The sequence below is a fragment of the Artemia franciscana genome, unplaced genomic scaffold, assembly GCF_032884065.1.
Source record: "Artemia franciscana unplaced genomic scaffold, ASM3288406v1 PGA_scaffold_218, whole genome shotgun sequence".
NCBI lineage: Eukaryota > Metazoa > Arthropoda > Branchiopoda > Anostraca > Artemiidae > Artemia > Artemia franciscana.
Genome location: NW_027062647.1, coordinates 1,044,092 through 1,069,671, shown reverse-complemented (window position 1 = coordinate 1,069,671; position 25,580 = coordinate 1,044,092). Strand labels below are relative to the sequence as shown.

Below are 25,580 nucleotides of genomic sequence, written 5' to 3'. Positions count from 1 at the left end.
CTCGTTACAAGCAAAAGCAAAGCAACACGTAATTGTTCGAATAAATACTATTAATTGTATGCATAGATATTGGTTTGTTTTGTTTTTAGTTTTCGATTTTATTTTTTTACTTTAATTTTAGATTTTATAGATTAACTAGTTTCTTTTTTTTATCGGGCCTAAAAATGCCGTACTTATATATTAATACCGGTAAATAATACCACACCGAGAGTAAAAATGCACTGACATCACACATGAATTATTTTTCCTCATTTCATTCAGAAAGTTGTCGTAGAAACTTGGAAGGGGGCTCATTCGATTGAAAATTAGAATTCTTTTCAAGGACATAAGGTGATTGGAAAGCAACCTAAAAAATGGAATTTCAATACCAATAGATATATAAAAAAAATCAGCTTATTATGCTGATTTTAAATATATAAATTTCATTGAATTTAGTCTTACAAAGTAGAGGTTACGAGTCTGAAAAAATCTGCCTTATTTTCTAAAAAGGGGGAAAACTACCCTAACAGTCATAGAATCATAAACAGTGGCGCCATTTCAGAAAACCTTAGGGGGGGCCAAAAATCGATTTTGGGCCCCCCATCCAGCCTTAAAAATTTTAAAATTTTCGAACATGCCTTTAGGTACCGTACTACCTTTGGGGTTCGCATTTTGCAGCTTATTTAGGGACCAAAAACAGTACCAAAATAGAACATTTACTGTATAAATCAGAAACTTACGTACAGTTACTTCAGCAATGGATATCTCCTTTGCTTCATTTTTGCGAAGTCGTCGACAAGCTTCTCAAAATTGAGCTCCTTCACTGCAGCTTTCTCAGAGAATATAAGCAGCAAATGCGAAAGTCGCTCGTTTTCTATCGTTGTCCGGAGGTAGTCCTTCACAAACGTCAACACAGAGAAAAAACGTTCATTTGAGCACGTTGTGAGCGGGAGTGTGAGGACTACCCTGACGACCTTAATAAGCTCAGAATAAGCTTCTTTCAATCCTCCGAGGCGTTCGAAGACATCTAAAGCGTTTGCCGGTTTCTGTGGAAGCTGCGACACAAATGCACGAGCTATTAAAGCTTGACACTTCAGCTGCATAGTATCGATTCCCGCCTGATCGAAGTATGTCGCGATCACATGAAGTAAATCTGAGTCCATAAAATCTTTGGATTTGGTGTTAAGGCAACGTGTGGCTTCTAGCACTGGCAGCTGGACAGAAAAGCGCTCTTCAAACTCATTTAACACTCTGTCCAAAACCTCGTAGAACTCTCTCCGCATTTTGCCATTTTGTTTAAATATATTTACATTTTGTTTAACAGCCATTTTGTTTAATATATTTGAAAAATCTAATAAATATGTCTTTAAAGATGTCTTAATTGTCCAAAGTCTCTGGGGGAAGGTGTTCAATTTGTGGACTTTGCCCTTTTTTATAAATAGTATAGGTAATTGCGAAGTATACAGACGTTTTCAGTTTTTTTCTGGTGGGGGGGGGGGGGGCAGCTCGAGCAGAGGAGGTTATGTAGGAGGATCTTTCCATGGAGAAACTTTTCATAGGGGAGCTGAATTTTCGATCAAGGGGGCACTGGATTTCCAAGCATTATTAAAAAAAGAATAAGAAATTAAATGAAAAAAAAGTTTCTTCAACTCAAAGTAAGGAGCAGGATTGAAACTTAAGACGAAAAGAAATTATTACATATGAGAAGGTTCACCCTTTCGTCAATACCTCGCTCTTTACGCTAAAGTTTTTTTGTTAGTACTTTCAAAAGAGATATTTATTCTAATCAAACGGCCTTTGAGATTCAGGAGTCATTCTTAAAGAATTGGAACCAAATTTGAACAGCGTAAAGAGCGAGTATTGACAAGGGGGTGAACCCCTTCATATACTTAAAAATTGCTATCCGTTTTGAGCTTTAATGTTTCTTCTTACATTCAGTTGAAAAAACATGTCTTTTTTATTTCATTCAATTAAGTCCAATGTGCTATTCAATTTTATGTTTTGTAGGTTTTTATAGGTTTTATAGGTTTCTGTGATACACTTCTTTATTTATTTTTTTGTTTATGTAGGATTACCTTGCAAAGCTATCATTCCCTTGATTCTATATTTTAACCTAGAATCAATAAACACAAAATATGATGCACGAGTACTGCTGTCGGGTGATTAAACACTTTTTGAAGCAAGGTAAACTGAAGCTAGCCATAGTAATTCATGCGGACGAAAACTTATTAGGTTTGAAATTTCTTATCTTTGTCGCTTTTTGTTCTATCTTTCCTCTTCAAAAGAAGAAACTCAACAAGATTTGTCTGAGCATTATCTTATAAACAGTTCTTGGTAACGAGCTGTAAGTAAGGAGCGACCCGGCTCAATAGTAACCATAACTCTAAAAAACGGAATTTGATACCAATAGATATGTCAAAAGAACTAAACTTTTATGCTGATTTTAAATACATTTTGTTAAGTTTAGTCTTACCCTTCAAAGGTTACAAGCCTGAGAAATGTGCCTGATTTTCAAAAAATGGCTGAAACACCCTTAGAACTCATATAATCATAATAAAATCATACCATCAGATTCAGCGTATTAAGAGAACCCTATTGTAGAGGCTCCAAGCTCCTATCTGCAAAAATGTGGAATTTTGTGCTTCATATTAGAAGAAAGATCACGGATGCGTGTTTATTTATTTATTTTTTTTTGCCCAGGGGTGATCATATCGAACCAGTGGGCCAAGACATCGGGAGAGGGCTTATTCTAACGGAAATTCAAAGTTCTAGTGCCCTTTTTAAGTTACCAAAAAAATTGGAGGGCAACTAGGCCCCCTCCCACGCCATTTTCCCCCCAAATTCCCCTGACCAAAAATCTGAGATAGCTATTTTGTTCAACATCGTTGAAAGGCCTAATAATAATGTCTTTGGAGATAACATGAAACCCCAGCGCTCTTGGGAAAAGGTCTTCAAGTTAAAAAATGTGACCATTGTTTACATATAGTATTTCTTATTCGGAAGCATGCATACATTTCTAGGGTGGGAAGGGGAGGACGATTTTTTTGGCTGGGGGACTTAGCTCGGGGAGAATTTTCCATGGAAAATGAATTTTCTAGGGGATGAACTTTTCAGGGGAAATTGTGTACTGGAAAAATTTTCCAGAATTCCTATACAAAATTTCTTTATATATCTTGCTTTCTATTTACTGGCTCAATTTCACGCTTGGAAGTGTTAAGGGTAATTGTCCCAGTAAATTTTAACCAGGATTGTATTGTTCAGAGGATGTTTCCAAGGGGGATTTTTCCGTGGAGGTGAAGCCAGATTTCCTGGCTTTATTTAAAAAATGATCAGAAATTAAATAGAAAAACACTCGTAACAAGTGCCATATGAGCTCGTAGCTCTTGTTCTGGTTCGTTCAGTAAGATTGGTCGACGAAACAAAATTTAAAATGTGGTAGATTTACTTACAGACGGTTTGAAAAACGAAGCCAATCGTCGTTGCATCTTTATTTCTTCTTCTTTCCTTTGGGCTTTTATTTTCCTTTTTTTTGCACCACTCGCACCGGATGAACTCATGTTTCAATAATCCGATTTGAACTTGAACACAACTCAACACTGTTTCACGGTTCTTTATTTGATGAAGGGTAACGAGAAACTAAATACAAAACTGGAATGACACCCTGGTCTGGATACCCTCTTTTCCAGATGTTAGCCTACACATAAATGTGCCGACTGACGGGATTCATTAATCACTGGAGAGACTTCAATGTCACAGAAGTACTCCGAGCCCAGAAAGGACTTTACAAACCCCTGCCAAAAGGGTGACCATAAATTAATTAGAGAGAACGGCAAAAACAGGATACTTTCTTGAAATGCAATAATCGTCGAGTATCTTGAATTTTCTATTTAGTAATAATTCACAGTAGAAATACGGTAAAAAAAAAGAGAAAAAAGTAGAACAAGGACGAATAAACAAAGAATTACGTGGTTGAAATTGGGCCCCTCCAGAAATCAGGGGGGGGGGCATGCCCCCCCTGCCCCCCCCCCCAAATGGCGCCACTGATCATAAAGAAAATCACACCATCAGATTCATCGTATCAGAGAACCCAACTGTAAAGGTTTCAAGCCCTATCTGCAAAAATGTGGAATTCTGTATTTTTCGTCAGACGAAAGACCACGGATGCAGGTTTTTTTTTTCAGGGGTGATCGTATCAACCCAGTGGTATTTCTTGCTTTTTCTTTTCCACCTCAATTTTACGCGTGGAGCTGTTAGGAGTAATTGTCCACGGCACATTTTCCCCGGGATTACATTGTCTGAAAGATATTTCCGTAGGGAGGTGGAATTCTCCTAGGAGGTGGGGCCAGATTTCCTTGCATTATCTAAAAAACTATCAGAAATTAAATAAAAAAACAAGTTTTTGCAACTGAAAGTAAGGAGTGACATTAAAAAAAATTTATTACGGATATGAATGGGTTTGGCCCCTCATTAGCACCTCGCTCTTTGCGCTTAAGTTTAAATTCTGTCCCAATTTTTCAAGAATCACTCCTGAAACACAAGAGTCGTTAAATTGGAACAATAAGAAGCTTTTTTAACGTACTAAAACAACTTTAGCGCAAAGATTGAGGTGTTGAGGGGGGGGGCAACCCCTTCATATACGTTATTTCTATTTGTTAGAGTTTTGTTCGTTATTAGTTTCATTGCATCTCCTTACTTTCAGTTGAAAAAACTTTTTTTATTCATTTAATTGCAGAAAAAAGTCGAGCATGTTTGATATTGGCCGTCTCCTTGAAACTTTCGTGGCCAAGAAATCCTAAAATTTTGAGGGGAAAGGGTGTTAGGATACCCAAAAATAGGCCGGAACTTTATATCTATGATCAGCCAAGAAGACCTGAACGTAGAAATGAAAATTGCCAGAAGCACCATCAAAAATAGGACTCGAGAAAAGGCAAATAATTTTTTTTTTAATTGGTTGGGTCAAGGGGACCCTAAATCCAGGAACAAAGATATAGGCTGGGTCAAGGGCCAATAAAATGGGACCCAAGAAAGGGGAGGACATTTTTTCCACCGGCTTCAAAGTTGTATCAGTGGATCGAGGGGACCACAATACAAAAGAAAACTAAAATAAAACAAAAAACATAGGTTTGTCGGACACAATTTTTTTTTTCAATTTGCTTGAAACTTCACCCAAGAACATCTGAAAAAATGCAACTCACAGAGCATTTTCTCTTTGTGAGTTTCAGTGAGTTTGCCTGAAACTCACAGAACAAAGACAGAGAGACTTCAACAAAGACAAGTAACATTAAAAAAAAAAAAAAAAAAAAAATGTGCCAAATTGTGACATTCAAAATAAGCCCCTGAATCCGATCCGCTTGCAATTTACTGTGTAAGTTGACAGGACGAAACAGACTTAAAGAGTTTTATAAATTTTACCCCAAGATGGCCCAATTTTTTCTCTGATTAGCTAGAAACTTTGCCGAACGGCTGTATTAGTTCGTAATGTTCGATTTTTTTTTATAAGAAAAAAAAAACAAAGAAGAAATTTTGATAAATGATCTAGACATGCATTTATTTAAGCAAATGGGCAGTTAAAACAAACCGATCGTGACAGTAAGCCTATTCTTTTTATTAAAATTATGGATTCAAATATATCTATAATCAAAGGTGTCTGGAGGATGGGGGTAAGGATGGCAATAGCAATATAGAAAATCTTAAGCCAAAAATATTTTCCATCTGTATGACTAAAAATAACCCTCCCATCCACGCTCAATTTCTTAATTAAAATACTGTTAAGAAGTTAATGCACAAAGCAAGGTTTGTTTGGGCTGTTTGACAGAACATTCAAATTTTGCCCGGCTCTAAATGGTAATTAAATATTTCGTCTCTTAAGCATGAAAGCGGAAAAAAAAACATTACACATATTCTTACAAATAACACACAATAAAAGTATACACGATAATAACGAATAGAAACTAATTCAAAAGTGTCCCGTTACCCACAAAAAAAAAAAACTAAAGAAAAGTAAAGAGCAATGCTAAAACGTATAACTATCGAAAAGACAGTGATATATTAAATTAAACTTAAAGCCAACAAAATGCAAGCTCTTGGCAAAAAAATCAAACAGTTCGTGGTAACGAACTGTAAAGGAGCGACCCGGCTCAATAGTAATCAAAACTCTAAAAAATGGAATTTTGATACCAATAGCTACATCAAAAGAATTGCATTTTAATGCTGATTTTAAATATATAAGTTTCATCAGGTTTAGTCTTAACCATCAAAAGTTACGAGCCTGAGAAAATTTGCGTTATTTTAGAAAATAGGGGTAAACACCCCCTAAAAGTCATAAAATCTTAACGAAAATCACACCATCAGATTCAGCGTATCAGAAAACCCTACTGTAGAAGTTTCAAGCTCCTATCTACAAAAATGTGGAATTTTGTATTTTTTGCCAGAAGACAGATCACGGATGCGTGTTTTTTTTTTTTTTTTTTTTTTTTTTTTTTTTTTTTTTTTTTTTTTTTTTTTTTTTTTTCAGGGATGATCGTATCGACCCAGTTGTCCTAGAATGTTGCGAGAGGGCTCATTCTAACGGAAATGAAAAGTTCTAGTGCCCTTTTTTAAGTGACCAAAAAAATTGGAGGGCACCTAGGCCCCCTCCCACGCTAATTATTTTCCCAAAGTCAAAATTCTGAGATAGCCATTTTATTCAGCGTAGTCGAAAAACCTTATAACTGTGTCTTTGGGGACGACTTACTCCCCCACAGTCCCCGTGGGAGGGGCTACAAGTTACAAACTTTGACCAGTGCTTACATTTAGTAATGGTTATTGGGAAGTGTGCAGGCGTTTTCAGTAGAATTTTTTGGTTGGGGGAGGGGTTGAGAATAGGGGAATAGGCTGGGGGAGCTTTCCATTGAGGAATTTGTCATGGTGGAAGAAAATTTCCATGAAGGGAGCGCAGGATTTACTAGCATTATTTAAAAAAAAAACAATGAAAAAAGAAATATGAAAGTTTTTTTTTCAGCTGGAAGTAAAGCGAAGCATTAAAACTTTCAAACGAACATAAATTATTACCCATATGAAGACTCACCTCCTCCTAATACCCCGCTCTTTACGCTAAAGTATTTTTATAATTTCAACTATTTATTTTACGGCTTTGGTGATTCAGAGGTCATTCTTAAGGAATTGGGACAAAATTTAAGCTTTAGTGTAAAAAGCAAGGTACTGACGAGGGGGCGAACCCCCTCATATATGTAATAAAAACATGAGAATACAAAACTTCTTTACGTAAGCTAATTTATAAGTTACGCATATCTTTTACAAAAAAAAAAGTTTTAGTTGCCTTTATATTAATTAACCGAAAAATCGTGGGGCAACTAGGCTTCCTCCCCCGCTCTTTTTTCTCAAAATCATTCGATCAAAATTATGAGAAAGCCATTAAGCAACAAAAATTAATAAATATGCAAATTTCGTTTTAATCATTCCTCTGCGGAGAGCCAAAATCAAAACATACATTGATTGAAAAACGTTCAGAAATTAAATAAAAAAAATAAGTTTTTTTAACTGAAAATAAGGAGCAAAATTAAAACTTAAAACGAACAGAAATTACTTCGTATATGAAAGGGGCTGCTTCCTCACCAACGCCCCGCTCTTTAGGCTAAAGTTTTTTACTGTTTTAAAAAGAAGAGTTGAGAGAAAGAGTCAAACTTTAGCGTCAAGAGCGGGGCGTTGATGAGGAAGCAGCCCCTTTCATATACGAAGTAATTTCTGTTCGTTTTAAGCTTTAATTTTGCTTCTTATTTTCAGTTAAAAAAACTTGTTTTTTTTTTATTTAATTGCAGTAAGGAGTGACCCGTCTCAATAGTAACCGAAAAAAACATATCGAATTTTGATACCAATATTTACATTAAAAGAATCGTATTTTTATGCTGATTCTAAATATACAAGTTTCATCAAGTTTAGTTTTACCCATCGAAAGTTACGTGAAAATATACCTTATTTTAGAATATAGGGGAAAACATCCCCTAAAGGTCATATAATCTTAACAAGATCACACCATCAGATTCAGCGTATCAGAAAACCCTACTGCAGAAGTTTCAAGCTCCTATTTACAAAAATGTGAAACTTAGTATTTTTTCCCAGAAGACAGATCACGGATGCGTGTTTATTTTTCCCAGGGGTGATCGTATCGACCCAGTGGTCCTAGAATATCGCAAGAGGGCTCATTCTAACGAAAAATAAAAGTTCTAGTGGCCTTTTTAAGGGATCAAAAAATTGGAGGTCACCTAGGCCCCCTCCTATGCTCATTTTCCCCAAAAGTCACAGAATCAAAATTTTGAAAACTGTTCAGCATGGTCGAAAAACCTATAAATTATGTCTTTCGGGAGGACTTAATCCCCACAGTCCCCGGGGGAGGGGCTGCAAGTTACAATCTTTGACCATTGTTTACATATAGTAATGGTTTTTGGGAAGTGTACAGACGTTTTCAGGGGGACTTAGGAGGTTACGTGGGAGGATCTTTCAATGGAGGAATTCAACATGAGGAAAGAAAATTTTCATGAAGAGGCCAAAGGATTTTCTAGCATTATTAAAAAAAAATGAGAAACAAATTTCAGTGGGAAGTAAGGAGCAGCATGAGAGCCTAAAACGAACAAAAGTTATTACGTATAGCAGGGGAATCACCTCCTCCACAATACCTCACTCTTTACGCTTAAGTGTTTTTAGTAATTTTAACTATTTATTCTACGTCCTTTGTGATTCAGGAGTCATTCTAAAAGATTTGGGACAAAATTCCAGCTTTAATGTGAAGAGCGGGGTACTGACGTGGGGGCGAAAAAACTTTGCTAATAAAACCGTCCGTAAAAAAATAAAATGTTCTAGTAGCCTTTTTAAGTAACCAAAATTGGAGTGCAGCTAGGCCTCCTCTCCTATCCCTTTTTTTTATCAAAATCTTCCGATCAAAACTATGAAAAACCCATTTACCCAAAAAATTAATATGCAAATTTCATTTTAACTATTCATGTGCGGTGAGTCAAATTACAAACATGCATTAATTACAAAACGCTCAGAAATTAAATAAAAAAAGAAGCTTTTTTAACGGCAAGTAAAGAGCGACATTAAAACTTAAAATGAACAGAAATTGTTCCGTATATGAAAGGGATCGTCCCCTCCTCAACGCCTCATTCTTTACGCTAAAGTTTTTTATTGTGTTAAAAATTAGTTATGAGAAAGAGTCAAACTTTAGCTGTAAGAGCGAGGCGTTTAGGAGGGGGCGACTCCTTTCATATATTGAATAATTTCTATTCGTTTACATTTTTAATGTTGCTCCTTACTTTAACTTAAAAAAACTTGTTTTTTTCACTTAATAACGAATAAGTTAGATTTTAGCCAAAAAAAAAGAATAATCCCATCGAACTTAAAAGTTTAGACTATGAATCAATAAATGAAATATAAAATGATAAAATAATAAAGGGACCGACCATGTCAGTCTTGAAACACATTACAACAAATAAGAGTAAGCACAGATAGGCAGATACAGAGGCATTAACAAGCTCAAGCAACGTATTGCATTTTGTCATATCTTCGTTCGACCAAGGAAATATACGATTAGGGGTCACATTCCGCATTATGAACCATGCAATAAGCAATACAAGGCTGGATTATATTTTTCATTACGGCGCGAGGGGATAAATGAAACGTTTCAGAGAGGAGCTGTTTACCTTCAGACATGAGATAGCTGAATGTTATATTGAAGGCACAACTCCTACTAATACAACTAACAACTCATCGCCGCACAAATCCAACTGAGGCTAACCCAGCAGAGCAAGCTCCTTCTCCATCCTAATTTATTAAAAGCCTCCCTCTTTACACCCTCCCAGGAAGTTCCCATTTGCCTTTAAGACATCCTCCCACTCCAACTGCGGACAAACGGCTTTCCGTTTAGCCCTACACGGTTGGCCGAAAAGGACAATCTTCAGGAATCTGCCGTCCTTCGTCCATAGAACGTACCCTAGCCATTTCAACCTTCTCTCATTACAGCCCTAGAAAGCGGGATTGAACCACATATTTTATAATGCCTACTGTTTGAAATACAGTCAGTCAGTCGGGTACCCAGAACAGCCCGTAGGCAATTTCTCTGGAAAACATCTAGCAAATCTCCATCCGTTTTTTTCGGAACGGCCATGCTTCAGAACCAAATTAGACCACTGTCATCATTGTACTTTCCAATATTCTAATCTTCGTTTGCAGACTTATCTTCCTGTTCTTCCAAAATTTTTTTTACAAATGTGGCAAAAGTCACAAGTTTCTAGTTCACGTATAACTTTTCATCCATTAGCTTCGTTTCGCAATAATTTTATTATCTTATTCATTTTGTCACCCTTTTCAATGAGACAGGCTCGAACTCTAGCAAGGATGAGAGCTTTTAACATAATAGCAAAGACCTTTCAGCTACCATAATGTCAACTAGTAGACATGAAACTCCAAACTCCATTGTTTAAATTAAAATTCAATTTCTGATAGTATTTATTAAGTCAACAAACCATCATGGACAAGTTAATTTATTTATATAACAATTTTCTAAATGGAGCTCGGGAAGATTATTTGTTTTCCAGAGTTGATCAGCTTTTACTGATTAGTCAAACAAATGGTAAAAATAACCCCCAAGATGCGAAAAAATGAAAAAAATTGTATATGTTTGTTTTGTATTTTAGCCTCTTTAACATATAATTTAACATAAATAGCCCCCAAGACGCGAAAAATGAAAAAAATTGTATATGTTTGTTTTGTATTTTAGCCTTTTAACATACAATCCTGATGATTTATACTTGATTTCGGCGACCTTTCTTTTTCTTTAAAATTAAAAAGAATTATTATTAACACATGGTCTGCGACGGTTATCTGCTGATAACGGTCAATGTGCATTTGATCGAAAACCCCAGAATTTTTGTCATTGTTTTTCACTGTTTAATAAAAGGATTTATCTCTATTTGAACTGTTATTTGTATTAGGTAAAAACAATTTGCAGGGATATCAGCAATATTCCAAGCAACAGACCTCCCTCCCCTGCATTTTTCCCTACTCGCCCTTTGCAATCTCAAAGTGATCTGATCGAAATTTCGGAACAGTCATTTTTCTTCAACATAGTCGACAAGCTCGAAGCCTTTTGGAAAACAGAAAACTTATCTGAGTAAATCAAAAGACAGTATGTGCACCTGATTTTTGAAATTATTCATATATAAAACAGAATGCATGCTTGGGTTAGTCCTATATCATTATTACACCGTTCATCCGATTGCCAAGAAACTTCGAGAAGTATTTAAGCTCATTCATCCGTGTGCAGTAAACTGAACATTTTATTTGTACCTCCCCCTCCCCAATTCATAGTTATAAATCCACCTGATTCTCCAGCACCCCTCGAAGATTCAACTTGACCCTTTCAACGACTACCAAAATATTGTGAACTAGCTTAGACATCCCTCGTTGCTGCGATATTAAAAGGAAACAAAATACCTCCCTACCCCAGGAACACTTTTCCGCTGTAAACTTTGAAAGTAGTGAAAGTAGGTTAGGTAATATAATTAAATTCCTAATCATAATTAAGTTCTCTGAAATTCCTACTTCCTAAATGACTACATTAATATTATAGATTCTGAGTATTTGTAGTAACTGACAGATTAAACTAGGTCAATTCCTGTCACATGCTTCAATGGTTGTTTCCTTGTTTTAGTGTATATAAGCCAACGTTTTAGATTATTTTAGTCAGTTCTTATTCTGTGTCTGTCCTCGTCATGTGTACATTTAATGTATTATATGTGTAAATAAACATTTTTATTACACTTTATGAGAGTTAGAGATACTAGATATCCTCCACCGGTCGAACCCTATACTGTAGGCCAACGCTACCGTAATGTTCTAAAGAAGAGAACGCAGAGAGAGAGAAGAAGATCCTTTACAAAGTGGTGGCAGCGGTTTTCGCCGGAGAGGATAGAGTTCTTACCATCCTCTGGATTTCGGTCCGAGGTTGTGTCGTGAGTTTGTTTATCTTCAAAATTTGGTGGACTCCGTCATTGTCAGCTGTAGTTGGGGCGTGGAGACTTTCCGCTGAGAGCTGCTTCGGTTCGTGCACGACCGTGATATTGGTGTGTGCTGGTCGTCGGTTGACTTCGGAAGTTGAGAGCTGTTGCTGTTTTCGTCGTTGGGGATACCAGCTTTGCCGTTCCAGTTGTTCCTGTTTTGCAGTTCCAGTTTTGCCGTTCCAGTTGTTCCAGTTTTGCCGTTCCAGTTGTTCCCGTTTTGCCGTTCTAGTTGTTCCAGTTTTGCCGTTCTATTTGTTCCAGTTTGCCGTTCTAGTTGTTCCAGTTTTGCCGTTCCAGTTTCGCCGTCCCAGCTCCAGGTTCCCGCCGCAGAATCCGGTTTTAGAGAGAAAAAAGTGAAGAACGTCGAAGGACAATTTATGATTGTAAGTCATGCATTTTAAGTTCGCACGCGAGCAGGAAATCTGTTAGGAGTGCTTAGTAAAAATTGCCTTGTTTTTACAACTTTAACTTAACCAATTTCTTTTAGTTATGAGCGCAATTCCAATTTTAGATCCTTCTGATCCTGAATTTGATAGAGATATTGCTTTATTATTTTTGAATGATATAAAAAGTAAAGGTTTAAAAGCCCCTTTGAATTTTCATTCGACAAGTCGGGATTATAATCCGAATTCTGTAGTAACATTTTTGACAACTGTGGGTAATTTAATGGCCAAAGAAAGTGCCAGGATAAATATGGGAGATATTTCGGGGGTTAATTTAACAGATATACCTATGGAGGGCAACAGCAACCAGGGTAATGTGAATCAAAGAGTAATTGGGTCAGTAATGGATCCCCTACTGAAACAAACTTCTTAAAGAAAAGCAGGAATTTTATTAGCAACCGTAGATGGTGAATTTGGACAGGACAGATTAAGGGACTCCGTCAGAACTGGTCTGACGTAAAATGTGACCAGGGGAGAGGTAGATTTTTTTTTTTTTTATATAGGATGTCAGGGTTAGATGTATATTTTAGACAGATATTTTTGTGGAAATAAATATGATGAGCAATTTGTTTTATGGCACTGACGTAGTGAGGCGTTGTGTCGAGAGAGATGAGGCTGGTGAAGGGGCGGACTGCGGTCGACCGAGGGACCAGGAGTTAGCGGCTGACATGGCGGAAAGGAGTTCCGTACATGGGATATTAACAGCCGATAGGGCGGAAAAGAGTTCCGTACCTGAGGAGTTAGCGGCTGACATGGCGGAAAGGAGTTCCGTACATGGGATATTAACAGCCGATAGGGCGGAAAAGAGTTCCGTACCTGAGAAGTTAGCGGCTGACATGGCGGAAAAGAGTTCCGTACCTGAGAAGTTAGCGGCTGACATGGCGGAAAGGAGTTCCGTACATGGGATATTAACAGCCGATAGGGCGGAAAAGAGTTCCGTACCTGAGGAGTTAGCGGCTGACATGGCGGAAAGGAGTTCCGTACATGGGATATTAACAGCCGATAGGGCGGAAAAGAGTTCCGTACCTGAGAAGTTAGCGGCTGACATGGCGGAAAGGAGTTCCGTACATGGGATATTAACAGCCGATAGGGCGGAAAAGAGTTCCGTACCTGAGAAGTTAGCGGCTGACATGGCGGAAAAGAGTTCCGTACCTGAGAAGTTAGCGGCTGACATGGCGGAAAGGAGTTCCGTACATGGGATATTAACAGCCGATAGGGCGGAAAAGAGTTCCGTACCTGAGGAGTTAGCGGCTGACATGGCGGAAAGGAGTTCCGTACATGGGATATTAACAGCCGATAGGGCGGAAAAGAGTTCCGTGCCTGGGAAAATAATAGATAATAATTTCGCGTCTTGGCTGTTAAATATTTTAGAATAGAATAGATAGATAGATTTTGTGCTGATTAACTAGACAGAAGAAACACTTTCTTTGAGATGGGAATATAGAAAGATAAATATAGCAAGTGAAGGCTTTGTAGTAACCTTTCTCAAATGGCAAGTTTACTTCTTTTTTATATATAATGAATACTTTTGGAAGAATTAAAGCTTTGGTGAAAGAAAGAAAAAAAAATCATTGTTTTATTTAAATTTGAAATTATCATATTTTTTTTTTAGGTCTTATGTTCAAACATAAGTTATTTTTAAAGATAATCTTTCGATGTTCAAATTTTTTCTATTAGGAGTAGTTATGCGAATTCTGTGCGAACTGAGCGTGACAATATAAAGTGAAATGAATAAAGTGTCAATTGGGACAATATTTTCTTGTGTCTTGTTGTTCAGTATTTTATTTTATTTTGTGTTTTTATTAAGTGTACCTTTGTTTGAGGATAGAAAATAATTTTTTTTTTTGGAAAAAAATGATTTTGAAAACCCGAGGGAAAATCTGTAAACTTTGAAAGTAGTGAAAGTAGGTTAGATAATATAATTAAATTCCTAATCATAATTAAGTTCTCTGAAATTCCTACTTCCTAAATGACTACATTAATATTATAGATTCTGAGTATTTGTAGTAACTGACAGATTAAACTAGGTCAATTCCTGTCACATGCTTCAATGGTTGTTTCAGTGTATATAAGCCAACGTTTTAGATTATTTTAGTCAGTTCTTATTCTGTGTCTGTCCTCGTCATGTGTACATTTAATGTATTATATGTGTAAATAAACATTTTTATTACACTTTATGAGAGTTAGAGATACTAGATATCCTCCACCGGTCGAACCCTATACTGTAGGCCAACGCTACCGTAATGTTCTAAAGAAGAGAACGCAGAGAGAGAGAAGAAGATCCTTTACACCGCTGAATTTCTATTCTTGAGGAAAACAACCTCCCTAGAAAAATTGCCCCCAAGGAGGATTCTCTATTGAGAATTCTCAGACATGAAAAATCCAACCTTCCTCCTCTCGTATTAAAATTATCCCCTCGTTTTAGTAACGCTGGGCATTTTAAAATTCTCCCGCATGTCATTCCCCTCCTGATTCCTCCTCCCGTTACAGCATATTCTCTCCGACATTTTCCTTTATTAGGGAGTCGAGTGGATAAATCTAAGTGTTCAATAAGAGAAAAAAAAAACATGATAATGTGCTAAATAGAAAAAAAATAGTAGCTCCCCTTAATAAATCTCCAAAAGCAAACGCAAATCGAAAGTCTGATAAAAGACACTAGTTTATCCCTTTCCTCTGGCAGGTTTGGTAATTCCAATCATGTTGTGATATTCAACATGAATGTTGTTTGAGTTACCGCAACCAAGCATGTCCATGCTAAACCAAGTCCTCCTGAAATCAATCTACTAAGATATGTCATGTTTTGAGTCAGATACAATGTAGTTACTGGTGGCAAGCTTATGACTTTTGTGAATAGGAAGTAAGCATTTTCATACAATAGACACATCTCATTGATTGACAGTTGGGTCAAAATGAAAAGGTTCATTGTGAAATAGTCAATATCATATTTTAAGTATAGCTGGCCATTAGGTCAAAATGAAAATGCTCATTGCGAAATAGTCAGTATTATATTTCAAGTATAGCTGGACATCAGGTCAAAATGAAAATGCTCATTGTGAAATATTCAGTATCATATTCTAAGTATAGCTGGCCATTAGGTCAAAATGAAAAAGCTCATTGTAAAAAAGTCAGTATTATATTTTAAGTATAGCTGGCCATTAGGTCAAAACGAAAATGCTCATTGTGACGCAGTCTGTCTTATATTTTAACTATTTGTGTAGAATTCATAATGAACTCACATTTTATAATGAATCGCATTTTAATGCTGATTTTAAATATACAAATTTCGTCAAGTTTAGTCTTACTCATCAAAAGTTACGAGCCTGAGAAAATTTGCCTTATTTTAGAAAATAGGGGGAAACAATCCCTAAAAGTCATAGAATCTTAACGGAAATCACACCATCAGATTCAACGTGTAAAAAAGCTTCGTGAAGAACGTGGATCTAGCAACCCAGGCACTAGCATATTAATCATGATTGAAGCTAAAGTTACAACCTAGTAAAGAACGAACCCTAGCCCATAGTAACCAAAAACTTAAAAACTAGTTTTAGAAAAAACTGTCAAATAAGAAAGAATTACCATTTAAATCTGATTTGAGAATGATTAATTCGGAATTCGAGAATCATTAACTATATATAAGTTTGCTGAAGAAATAAATCTATAGGAATTTCAAAAATAGCATGAAACCTCACGAATAGTTTCGAATCGAAACGAAAACTTCACCATTAGAATCACCATTACCGGAATATTTTACATTGGAAAATTAACGACCTCCGATCTTGAACAACAAGAAAAATTACTTTATTGAAAATTCCCGTAAGGTATTTAATGACTCAAATTATAAATAACATTTCTACAGCTTTATATAGAAAACCCTTGCCCAAAAGGGACGTGGCTCGGTGTCCGGCATCATTCCACCTCCTTTCTTTGACCTGTATATTTTAGTCAAAATCAATTTGAAATTTACAAAATATAATGCTTTTCACTTCATAGATGATTCATCGATCCAAAACAAAGAACATGAATGGCGTTAAAGTTAAAATTTGTGTCCTTACAGGAAAAGGACATTAAATTGGCAGACTTCAGGAATCCGAAAACGTAAGTGGTATTGTGTAAAAATTATAACTTAACGTTAGTTAAAAAGAAAATTAAAAAAAAAATTAAGGAAAATTTACCTGTGATGGAACTTGGTTCGTCTGACTAGGTGGATGTCTGACTGCAAAACAAAAAGAGAAAATAACTAACAGAAGACACAAAGAGACAATACAAAAAGAAGATGGTAAAAGAAGGTAACTAAATGATTGTAAAAAGGGCCAGCTAAAAAACTTATAAATCATTTCGGCGGGGGGAGGAGGGGGGGCTGGCTCAGCTTCTACAGGAATATAAGCAACTTATTTCAATGCCAAGGCTGTTTAAACTCAGCATTATTTTGAAAAAAAACACATCTAAGTATATATCTTTTTACCGTTGACATAATAAGTTGCATTTAAAAGGTTTGAAAACGTTCATTCTTATTGTAGGCATATCATTGACATTCACTTGCGCATTTGTGGGTTGTTCGAAATTTACTGTTGTTTTTGTTTTGATATTCTTAGGGTTTGAAGGTAATAATGTCAACAAGTTTTGCCAAGTAAAAGATGATTCGTTTGAAAAGTTGAAACTACAGCTGAGACATGAATGTTCGTAAAATATGGAAATTTGTTAATTTCAATTTAATATGTAAAATACTGAAAGGAAGACTGTTTGCAAGTTTCAGAAGAAAAATGGTGATTTCTGTTTGTTGTCAGTTTTAATGCCACTTGTTACCATCATTTGAAAAACAAATTATTTTTGTAGGTAATATGTAAAATGGCTGAAATGAGTCTTGCAAAATAAATGGAGGGGTATACTGACATTATCGTCAGCATGAACTATAAAATAAATCAGGCATAAGTTATAAGTGGCGGCGAAATCGCAAAGACAAACCTAACATTTTATAGCAAGAGAGTAGACGGGGGATTAGGTACATACCCATCCAAAAAATTAGTCAAAAGAGCCCCCCAATCGCTCCAATGGAGGTCTAAAACTTTTTTTTTTCAATTTTACCATTTATAAAAGCCACTGGACCCGTTTGAAATAAAAATAAACCCGATGAAAAGTTTCGTAAGTTCTAAAAAGGAGAAAAAAAACCCCAGAAGAATAACGATAAAATTGAACTTGCGGAAGAAGAATAGAACGCAAATAATCGGTTATGTCAATTCAGAAAAATATAGAAGGGAGGAAATTTTTTCCAATGAAATTACCAAAAAATTGTTTTTTCAATCAAATAACCACCCCCCCCCCCTTCAAAGAAGAGGATATTTTTCAGATGCATACCTAAAAATATAGGTGGGGGGTGAGGATACGCGCTGTAACTGTAAAAGTTTTAAGTAAAGAAGGGATCAATCGTCAACTGAAGGCGCAAGTTGTTTTCACATATCCTCCATTTTCCAAGGCTCCAAAACGTTAATAATCTAAAACTTCTTCATGGTATTTGGTGTCATCAACAATTATAATCTGTTTCATTATTATGCTACAAACATCAAGGACATATATCCGTTCTGGTTTGACAAGCATCCCATAAGCACTGATCTGATATGCATCACCTATAGAAGGTGAATTCCGGCGAGCTTTTGCGAAACCGACCATATTCCGCAAGAAACCTAAAATTTTGGAGGTCTTTTAGCATTTAGCGTGTTTTCTCTCCTTTTAAAATTCTCTATACATTGACTCTGTGCGACCTTTGCGGCTTAGCAAAAGAAAATTCAGTCTTATGCTAATCGACGCGTCAGTAATTTTCCTGAGAGCAAAATTGTCCTACAAATGAAATCATCCTATCCCGCTTATTTGTTTTCACTATTATTAACGGCCTACGATTTTATTAAACATGGCCTAAAATTTTAAACCGAACTATGAAGCGTTCATCTTTAATTGTGTTTTTATTCGAATAAGATTTTGAGCGGTAGGACAGTTACACCCTTTGAGATAAAATCGTCAACTGAAGTTCATCAACAAGTACTTACCATTTGACAAATAGTACACAAGTAATTGTCGGTATGACATGGCCCCCCAGCCATGTCTGAGAACACAAGGCATGACTCCACAGCCATGTCTGGGACAATAACCACTTCCGGCAGCCTATAATATAATTTTTTATGAAGAAAAAACAATATTATACAGAAACAGACATACAAGAATGACTAATAGATAACTACAAAGCAAGGTCGTATCTAGGGGGGCTAGGGTGTTTGACCCACCCCCCTAAATGTTAGTCCGGCTCACAAAAAACGTAACAAAAATTAATATAAACAAATTTTTGATGCGCTTTTTAACATATTTTTCCCCCTCCCGGAAAAAATCTTTTGCCCCCCCCCAGAAAAAATCCTAGATACAGCCCTGCTACACAGACCAACATAATTTGCGATTGCTATATGTCACTTGGTTAATACCAAGTGCCATAAAAATCAACTCTAATTGACACAAACAAAAATGACACAGACACTAAATAAACATTAATACTTCATAAGGGAAAGCATTATACCCTTTTAAAAAGTATCTTTCATTGCTCCAATGATACTCTGAGAAATTGTTTAAATCTTTCTACACTAACAAAACACTCGTCTCTCGCTATACCTGCCAGCCATCTTCCCCAAACCGGACAATCTGGATAAACTTCCTTTTGCAACTCACTCAATTCTTAACACGCAATCATCATACAGCCGACCGTTTCATCCATATCTCCAAACATAGAGTAAAAATAAGGACCGTCATCCCCTTGCCCCCTCCCTAAATATATTCTTCTTACCCAAAGCGGCAAACATGCTACAAACAAAAAACAGGCACTCATCAATAGTATCTAGCCCCTGTCCCGAAGGATCAACGGGCTTTATGATTTATGAGGGGCAAGTCACTTCCCGTAATAGAAAAACAATCCCCGAACTATGAAATTTTGAAGCCTAGTTGTTGAGACTGAAAAAGTCAACGGTCTGATATTTCTTTTACGAAGTTCGCCGGTCATAAGTACCCGTCAAGAGAGTCCAGGCATTTTGGTACGGAAGATAGTAGGGCTTGGAAGTTTTCTTTGACTCAAGACACTTGTCCCACAAGCTTCTAGTGGATTTTAGTATATTCGTCCAAAGGTCGAAGAAAAAGTAAATGATTCCGAAAGTAATCATTCTGATATCCCTTTGTCCCAAGGTAATCGTCCCAGAAGTTCAAATCTTTTACTCCGATAGAAAACATGCCGACCTTACTGCTAAGAACTAGGTGGTGGGAATGCGCTAATCGACGCGTCAGTAATTTTCCTGAGAGCAAAATTGTCCTACAAATGAAATCATCCTATCCCGCTTATTTGTTTTCACTATTATTAACGGCCTACGATTTTATTAAACATGGCCTAAAATTTTAAACCGAACTATGAAGCGTTCATCTTTAATTGTGTTTTTATTCGAATAAGATTTTGAGCGGTAGGACAGTTACACCCTTTGAGATAAAATCGTCAACTGAAGTTCATCAACAAGTACTTACCATTTGACAAATAGTACACAAGTAATTGTCGGTATGACATGGCCCCCCAGCCATGTCTGAGAACACAAGGCAGGACTCCACAGCCATGTCTGGGACAATAACCACTTCCGGCAGCCTATAATATAATTTTTTATGAAGAAAAAACAATATTATACAGAAACAGACATACAAGAATGACTAATAGATAACTACAAAGCAAGGTCGTATCTAGGGGGGCTAGGGTGTTTGACCCACCCCCCTAAATGTTAGTCCGGCTCACAAAAAACGTAACAAAAATGAATATAAACAAATTTTTGATGCGCTTTTTAACATATTTTTCCCCCTCCCGGAAAAAATCTTTTGCCCCCCCCCCCCAGAAAAAATCCTAGATACAGCCCTGCTACACAGACCAACATAATTTGCGATTGCTATATGTCACTAGGTTAATACCAAGTGCCATAAAAATCAACTCTAATTGACACAGACACTAAATAAACATTAATACTACATAAGGGAAAGCATTATACCCTTTTAAAAAGTATCTTTCATTGCTCCAATGATACTCTGAGAAATTGTTTAAATCTTTCTACACTAACAAAACACTCGTCTCTCGCTATACCTGCCAGCCATCTTCCCCAAACCGGACAATCTGGATAAACTTCCTTTTGCAACTCACTCAATTCTTAACACGCAATCATCATACAGCCGACCGTTTCATCCATATCTCCAAACATAGAGTAAAAATAAGGACCGTCATCCCCTTGCCCCCTCCCTAAATATATTCTTCTTACCCAAAGCGGCAAACATGCTACAAACAAAAAACAGGCACTCATCAATAGTATCTAGCCCCTGTCCCGAAGGATCAACGGGCTTTATGATTTATGAGGGGCAAGTCACTTCCCGTAATAGAAAAACAATCCCCGAACTATGAAATTTTGAAGCCTAGTTGTTGAGACTGAAAAAGTCAACGGTCTGATATTTCTTTTACGAAGTTCGCCGGTCATAAGTACCCGTCAAGAGAGTCCAGGCATTTTGGTACGGAAGATAGTAGGGCTTGGAAGTTTTCTTTGACTCAAGACACTTGTCCCACAAGCTTCTAGTGGATTTTAGTATATTCGTCCAAAGGTCGAAGAAAAAGTAAATGATTCCGAAAGTAATCATTCTGATATCCCTTTGTCCCAAGGTAATCGTCCCAGAAGTTCAAATCTTTTACTCCGATAGAAAACATGCCGACCTTACTGCTAAGAACTAGGTGGTGGGAATGCAGTGGTGGCAATTCCGGCGTGAAAGTCCTTCAATAATACGAATTGGAAATCCTTGCATATTTTCCGTTCAAGAAAGATGTAGCATGCCTAACTTTCTACTAAAAAGTTGTAAGTGAGGAGAAGGGGCGTTGTTAGAGGGATCAATAGCCCGTTTTGGTTCTTAAATCACAGCAATTGAAAATTTTCGCACGATTCTGGTTCACTAAGGTGCGATATTGCCAACATTTTCAGGACCACAGGGAATGCTCCTTTTTCAATCTATAAATAAACATTGAAAACAGAAATTGAAATATGAAAAAAACAATCAGCCATAAAACTATCAGAACTATCAGCCATAAAAAACAAAAGAGCCCCAGAATAATATGGTGCAAAGAATAGATTTTTAGTAAATAATCTCAGTGACAATACATTAGCCTATTACTCACTTGTGGAGTCGGAAGAGCTGTGGCCTCCAAATTTCCTTCAGTTTGATACACTGGATTCGCTGGCGGGATCAATAGTGGTTGTTCTGCTGCCACATAGGCTGGAGTTGAAGAAACAAATGGAGGTACTTCAGACACATGCTGTGGGGTAGGTGGTAAAACCGGCGTCGGAGTGGAATGAGCTACAATAGGAGGCAACGGCGTCAATGGCGCTAGTGGTGGCACTGATTTGTGATGCTATACCCCATACCCATATGGGTATAAAGGTATATATATGGGTATGGGGTATAGCATCACAAATGGGGGTATAGCTTGAGGCACAGGACTTGGAGGTGGTAAAACTGGCTGTGGAGTGGAAGCAGCTACCATAGGAGACTGCGGTGTCAATGGCGCTAGTGGTGGCACTGATGGGGTATATGGGTATAAAGGTATATATATGGGTATGGGGTATAGCATCACAAATGGGGGTATAGCTTGAGGCACAGGACTTGGAGGTGGTAAAACTGGCTGTGGAGTGGAAGCAGCTACCATAGGAGACTGCGGTGTCAATGGTCCTAGTGGTGGCACCTGTACAGCCTGAGGGCTCGTTGCAAGGAGTCGTTGATATTCTAATTCTGGCCTTGTGTCCTGTGCCTCAAGCTATACCCCCATTTGCGATGCATCACAAAATATAGCATCACAAATGGGGGTATAGCTTGAGGCACAGGACTTGGAGGTGGTAAAACTGGCTGTGGAGTGGAAGCAGCTACCATAGGAGACTGCGGTGTCAATGGTCCTAGTGGTGGCACCTGTACAGCCTGAGGGCTCGGTGCAAGGAGTCGTTGATATTCTAATTCTGGCCTTGTGTCCTGTGCCTCAAGCTATACCCCCATTTGTGATGCATCACAAATGGGGGTATAGCTTGAGGCACAGGACTTGGAGGTGGTAAAACTGGCTGTGGAGTGGAAGCAGCTACCATAGGAGACTGCGGTGTCAATGGTCCTAGTGGTGGCACCTGTACAGCCTGAGGGCTCGGTGCAAGGAGTCGTTGATATTCTAATTCTGGCCTTGTGTTGAAATCCATTTCTTCCATCGCTTTTGCCTGAGCCTTAGCTTGCTAAAAAAAAAAATATAAAGTAGAAAATAGAAGGTTCTGGTTCATTCTATATATATATATATATATATATATATATATATATATATATATATATATATATATATATATATATATATATATGCTTATATATATATAAGCCCCCCCGCGCGCGTAAGTCGTTACGCGCCATATTAGTTACGCGCCATTGTAGTTGTGTCCCTATGTCCCACCTGTGAATATAGATAGATATATATATATATATATATATATATATATATATATATATATATATATATATATATATATATATATATATATATATATATATGTTTTTAACTACGTAAAACTTGCGAATATACAACATTCTTTGCTGTCCCATTGTCTGTGCATATAAATAGATTGTCAGGTTTACCGACTCTTGAACATGCAACATATAATGGTCCATGGGAAAACAATCCGTATTCAGATCTATACCTCATGATTCTAATGATTGCCCTTGAGCTTTGTTGATGGTGATTGCTAATCGACCATTCCCTGAGTCGCCATCGTCATTTATATATCCCCCTGTGCACCCCGGCGTCCCCTTTGTAGTATGTCCCTGTGTCCCGGTCGTCATTTATATTCCCTGTGTCCCGGTCGTCATTTGTGTCCCGGTGTTCCAGTCTGTGATTTCTCTTTGAGTGTCCCGGGCGTCATTTATATTCCTTGTGTCCCGGTGTCCCGGTCGTCATTTATATCCCCCTGTGCCCCCCGGCGTCCTCATTGTAGTTGTGTCCCTGTGTCCCGGTCGTCATTTATATTCCCTGTGTCCCGGTCGTCATTTGTATCCCGGTGTCCCGGTCTGTATATACATTCGTTTTTTAGTTTTGTTTTTCTCCTTTATTTTTTTCCTTTTTTCTTTTTTTTCTTTTTTAGTTTATTTAGATTTTTTAGTTTTTTTATTAGTTTTTTAGTTTTTTTGTAGTTTTTACCATTTTTTTTAGTTTTTTTTTTACTTATGTCCTGGTCGTCATTTATACTCCCTGTGTCCCGGTCGTCATTTTTGTCTCGGTGCTTTGTTGATTGCTAATTTATATTATATTTATATTTTTTAATATTTTTTTAGTTTTCTTTTTCTCTTATTTTTCAGTTTTTTCCTTTTTTTTAGTTTTTTCTTTTTTAGTTTTTAGTTTTTTTTTGTTTTTTACCGTTTTTTAGTTTTTTAGCTTTTTTAGTTTTTTTATTAGTTTTTAGTTTTTTTTTAGTTTTTGCCTTTTTTTAGTTTTTTCAGTTTTTTTTAGTTTTTAGTTTTTTACCTTTTTTTAGTTTTTTTTAGTTTTTTAGCTTTTTTTAGTTTTTTTTCTTTTTAGTTTTTTTTGTAGTTTTTACCTTTTTTAGTTTTTTTTCTTCTTTTGTATTAGTGTGAAATAATTCAGACGTCATATGCGGACAAACACGACGTCACTCGACAGACAGACAGACAGACATAACCCACAAACAACTTATTTTTATATATATTTATTCATATTTTTTTAGTTTTCTTTTTCTCTTTTATTTTTCAGTTTTTTCCTTTTTTTTATTTTTTTTATTTTTTATTTTTTAGTTTTTTTTTAGTTTTTTTAGTTTTTTAGCTTTTTTAGTTTTTTTATTAGTTTTTATTTTTTTTGTAGTTTTTGCCTTTTTTTATTTTTTTCAGTTTTTTTTTAGTTATTAGATTTTTACCTTTTTTTAGTTTTTTTTAGTTTTTTTTCTTTTTTAGTTTTTTTTTCTTTTTAGTTTTTTTTGTAGTTTTTACCTTTTTTAGTTTTTTTCTTCTTTTGTATTAGTGTGAAATAATTCAGACGTCATATGCGAACAAACATGACGTCACCTGATCCATCCACAGATCCACACACAGACAACTTATTTTTATATATATAGATATATATATATATATATATATATATATATATATATATATATATATATATATATATATATATATATATATATATACTAGCTGTTGGGGTGGCGCTTCGCGCCACCCCAACACCTAGTTGGTGGGGGCGCTTCGCGCCCCCCCCAAGCCCCCCCGCGCGCGTAAGTCGTTACGCGCCATAATAGTTACGCGCCATTGTAGTTGTGTCCCTATGTCCCACCTGTGAATATAGATATATATATATATATATGGTTTTAACTACGTAAAACTTGCGAATATACAACATTCTTTGCTGTCCCATTGTCTTTGCATATAAATAGATTGTCAGGTTATCCCCCTGTTTCCCCCGGTGTCCCCGTTGTAGTTGTGTCCCTGTGTCCCGGTCGTTATTTATATTCCCTGTGTCCCGGTCGTCATTTGTATCCCGGTGTACCGGTCTGTATATACATTCGTTTTTTAGTTTTGTTTTTCTCCTTTATTTTTTTCCTTTTTTTTTCTTTTTTAGTTTATTTAGATTTTTAGATTTTTTAGTTTTTTTATTAGTTTTTAGTTTTTTTTTCTTTTTAGTTTTTTTGTAGTTTTTACCTTCTTTTTAGTTTTGTTAATTTTTTTTTTTTACTTGTGTCCTGGTCGTCATTTATACTCCCTGTGTCCCGGTGCTTTGTTGATTGCTAATCGAACATTCCTTTTGTCCTGGTCGCTTTCTCTTTGAGTGTCGTCATTTATTTTTTTCTTTTTTAGTTCTTTTAGTTTTTACCTTTTTTAGTTTTTTTTTAGTTTTTAGTTTTTTTAGTTTTTTACCTTTTTTTAGTTTTTTTAGTTTTTTAGCTTTTTTATTTTTTTTATTAGTTTTTAGTTTTTTTGTAGTTTTTGCCTTTTTTTTTAGTTTTTTGTCCTGGTCGCTTTCTCTTTGAGTGTCGTCATT

The 25,580-nt window shown here is 36.4% G+C and overlaps 1 protein-coding gene across 14 annotated transcripts in view; it reads right to left on the bottom strand.

Moving 5' to 3' along the window:
- LOC136041422 (uncharacterized) overlaps positions 1–25,580 on the bottom strand; it is a 62,641-nt gene that overhangs the window by 14,817 nt on the left and 22,244 nt on the right. For 9 of the 14 annotated variants that reach the window (XM_065726086.1, XM_065726088.1, XM_065726089.1 and 6 more), the window contains 4 exons: positions 21,687–21,865; positions 18,514–18,628; positions 16,648–16,688; positions 3,429–3,615 (listed from right to left, as the gene is read on the bottom strand). In XM_065726086.1, coding sequence (XP_065582158.1) covers positions 3,429–3,615; positions 16,648–16,688; positions 18,514–18,628; positions 21,687–21,865 — 522 coding nt within the window. Of the gene's footprint in view, positions 1–719; positions 1,720–3,428; positions 3,616–16,647; positions 16,689–18,513; positions 18,629–20,017; positions 20,133–21,686; positions 21,866–25,580 lie in introns of those variants that run through there. The other 5 variants (XM_065726084.1, XM_065726082.1, XM_065726093.1 and 2 more) reach the window with 5 other exon arrangements.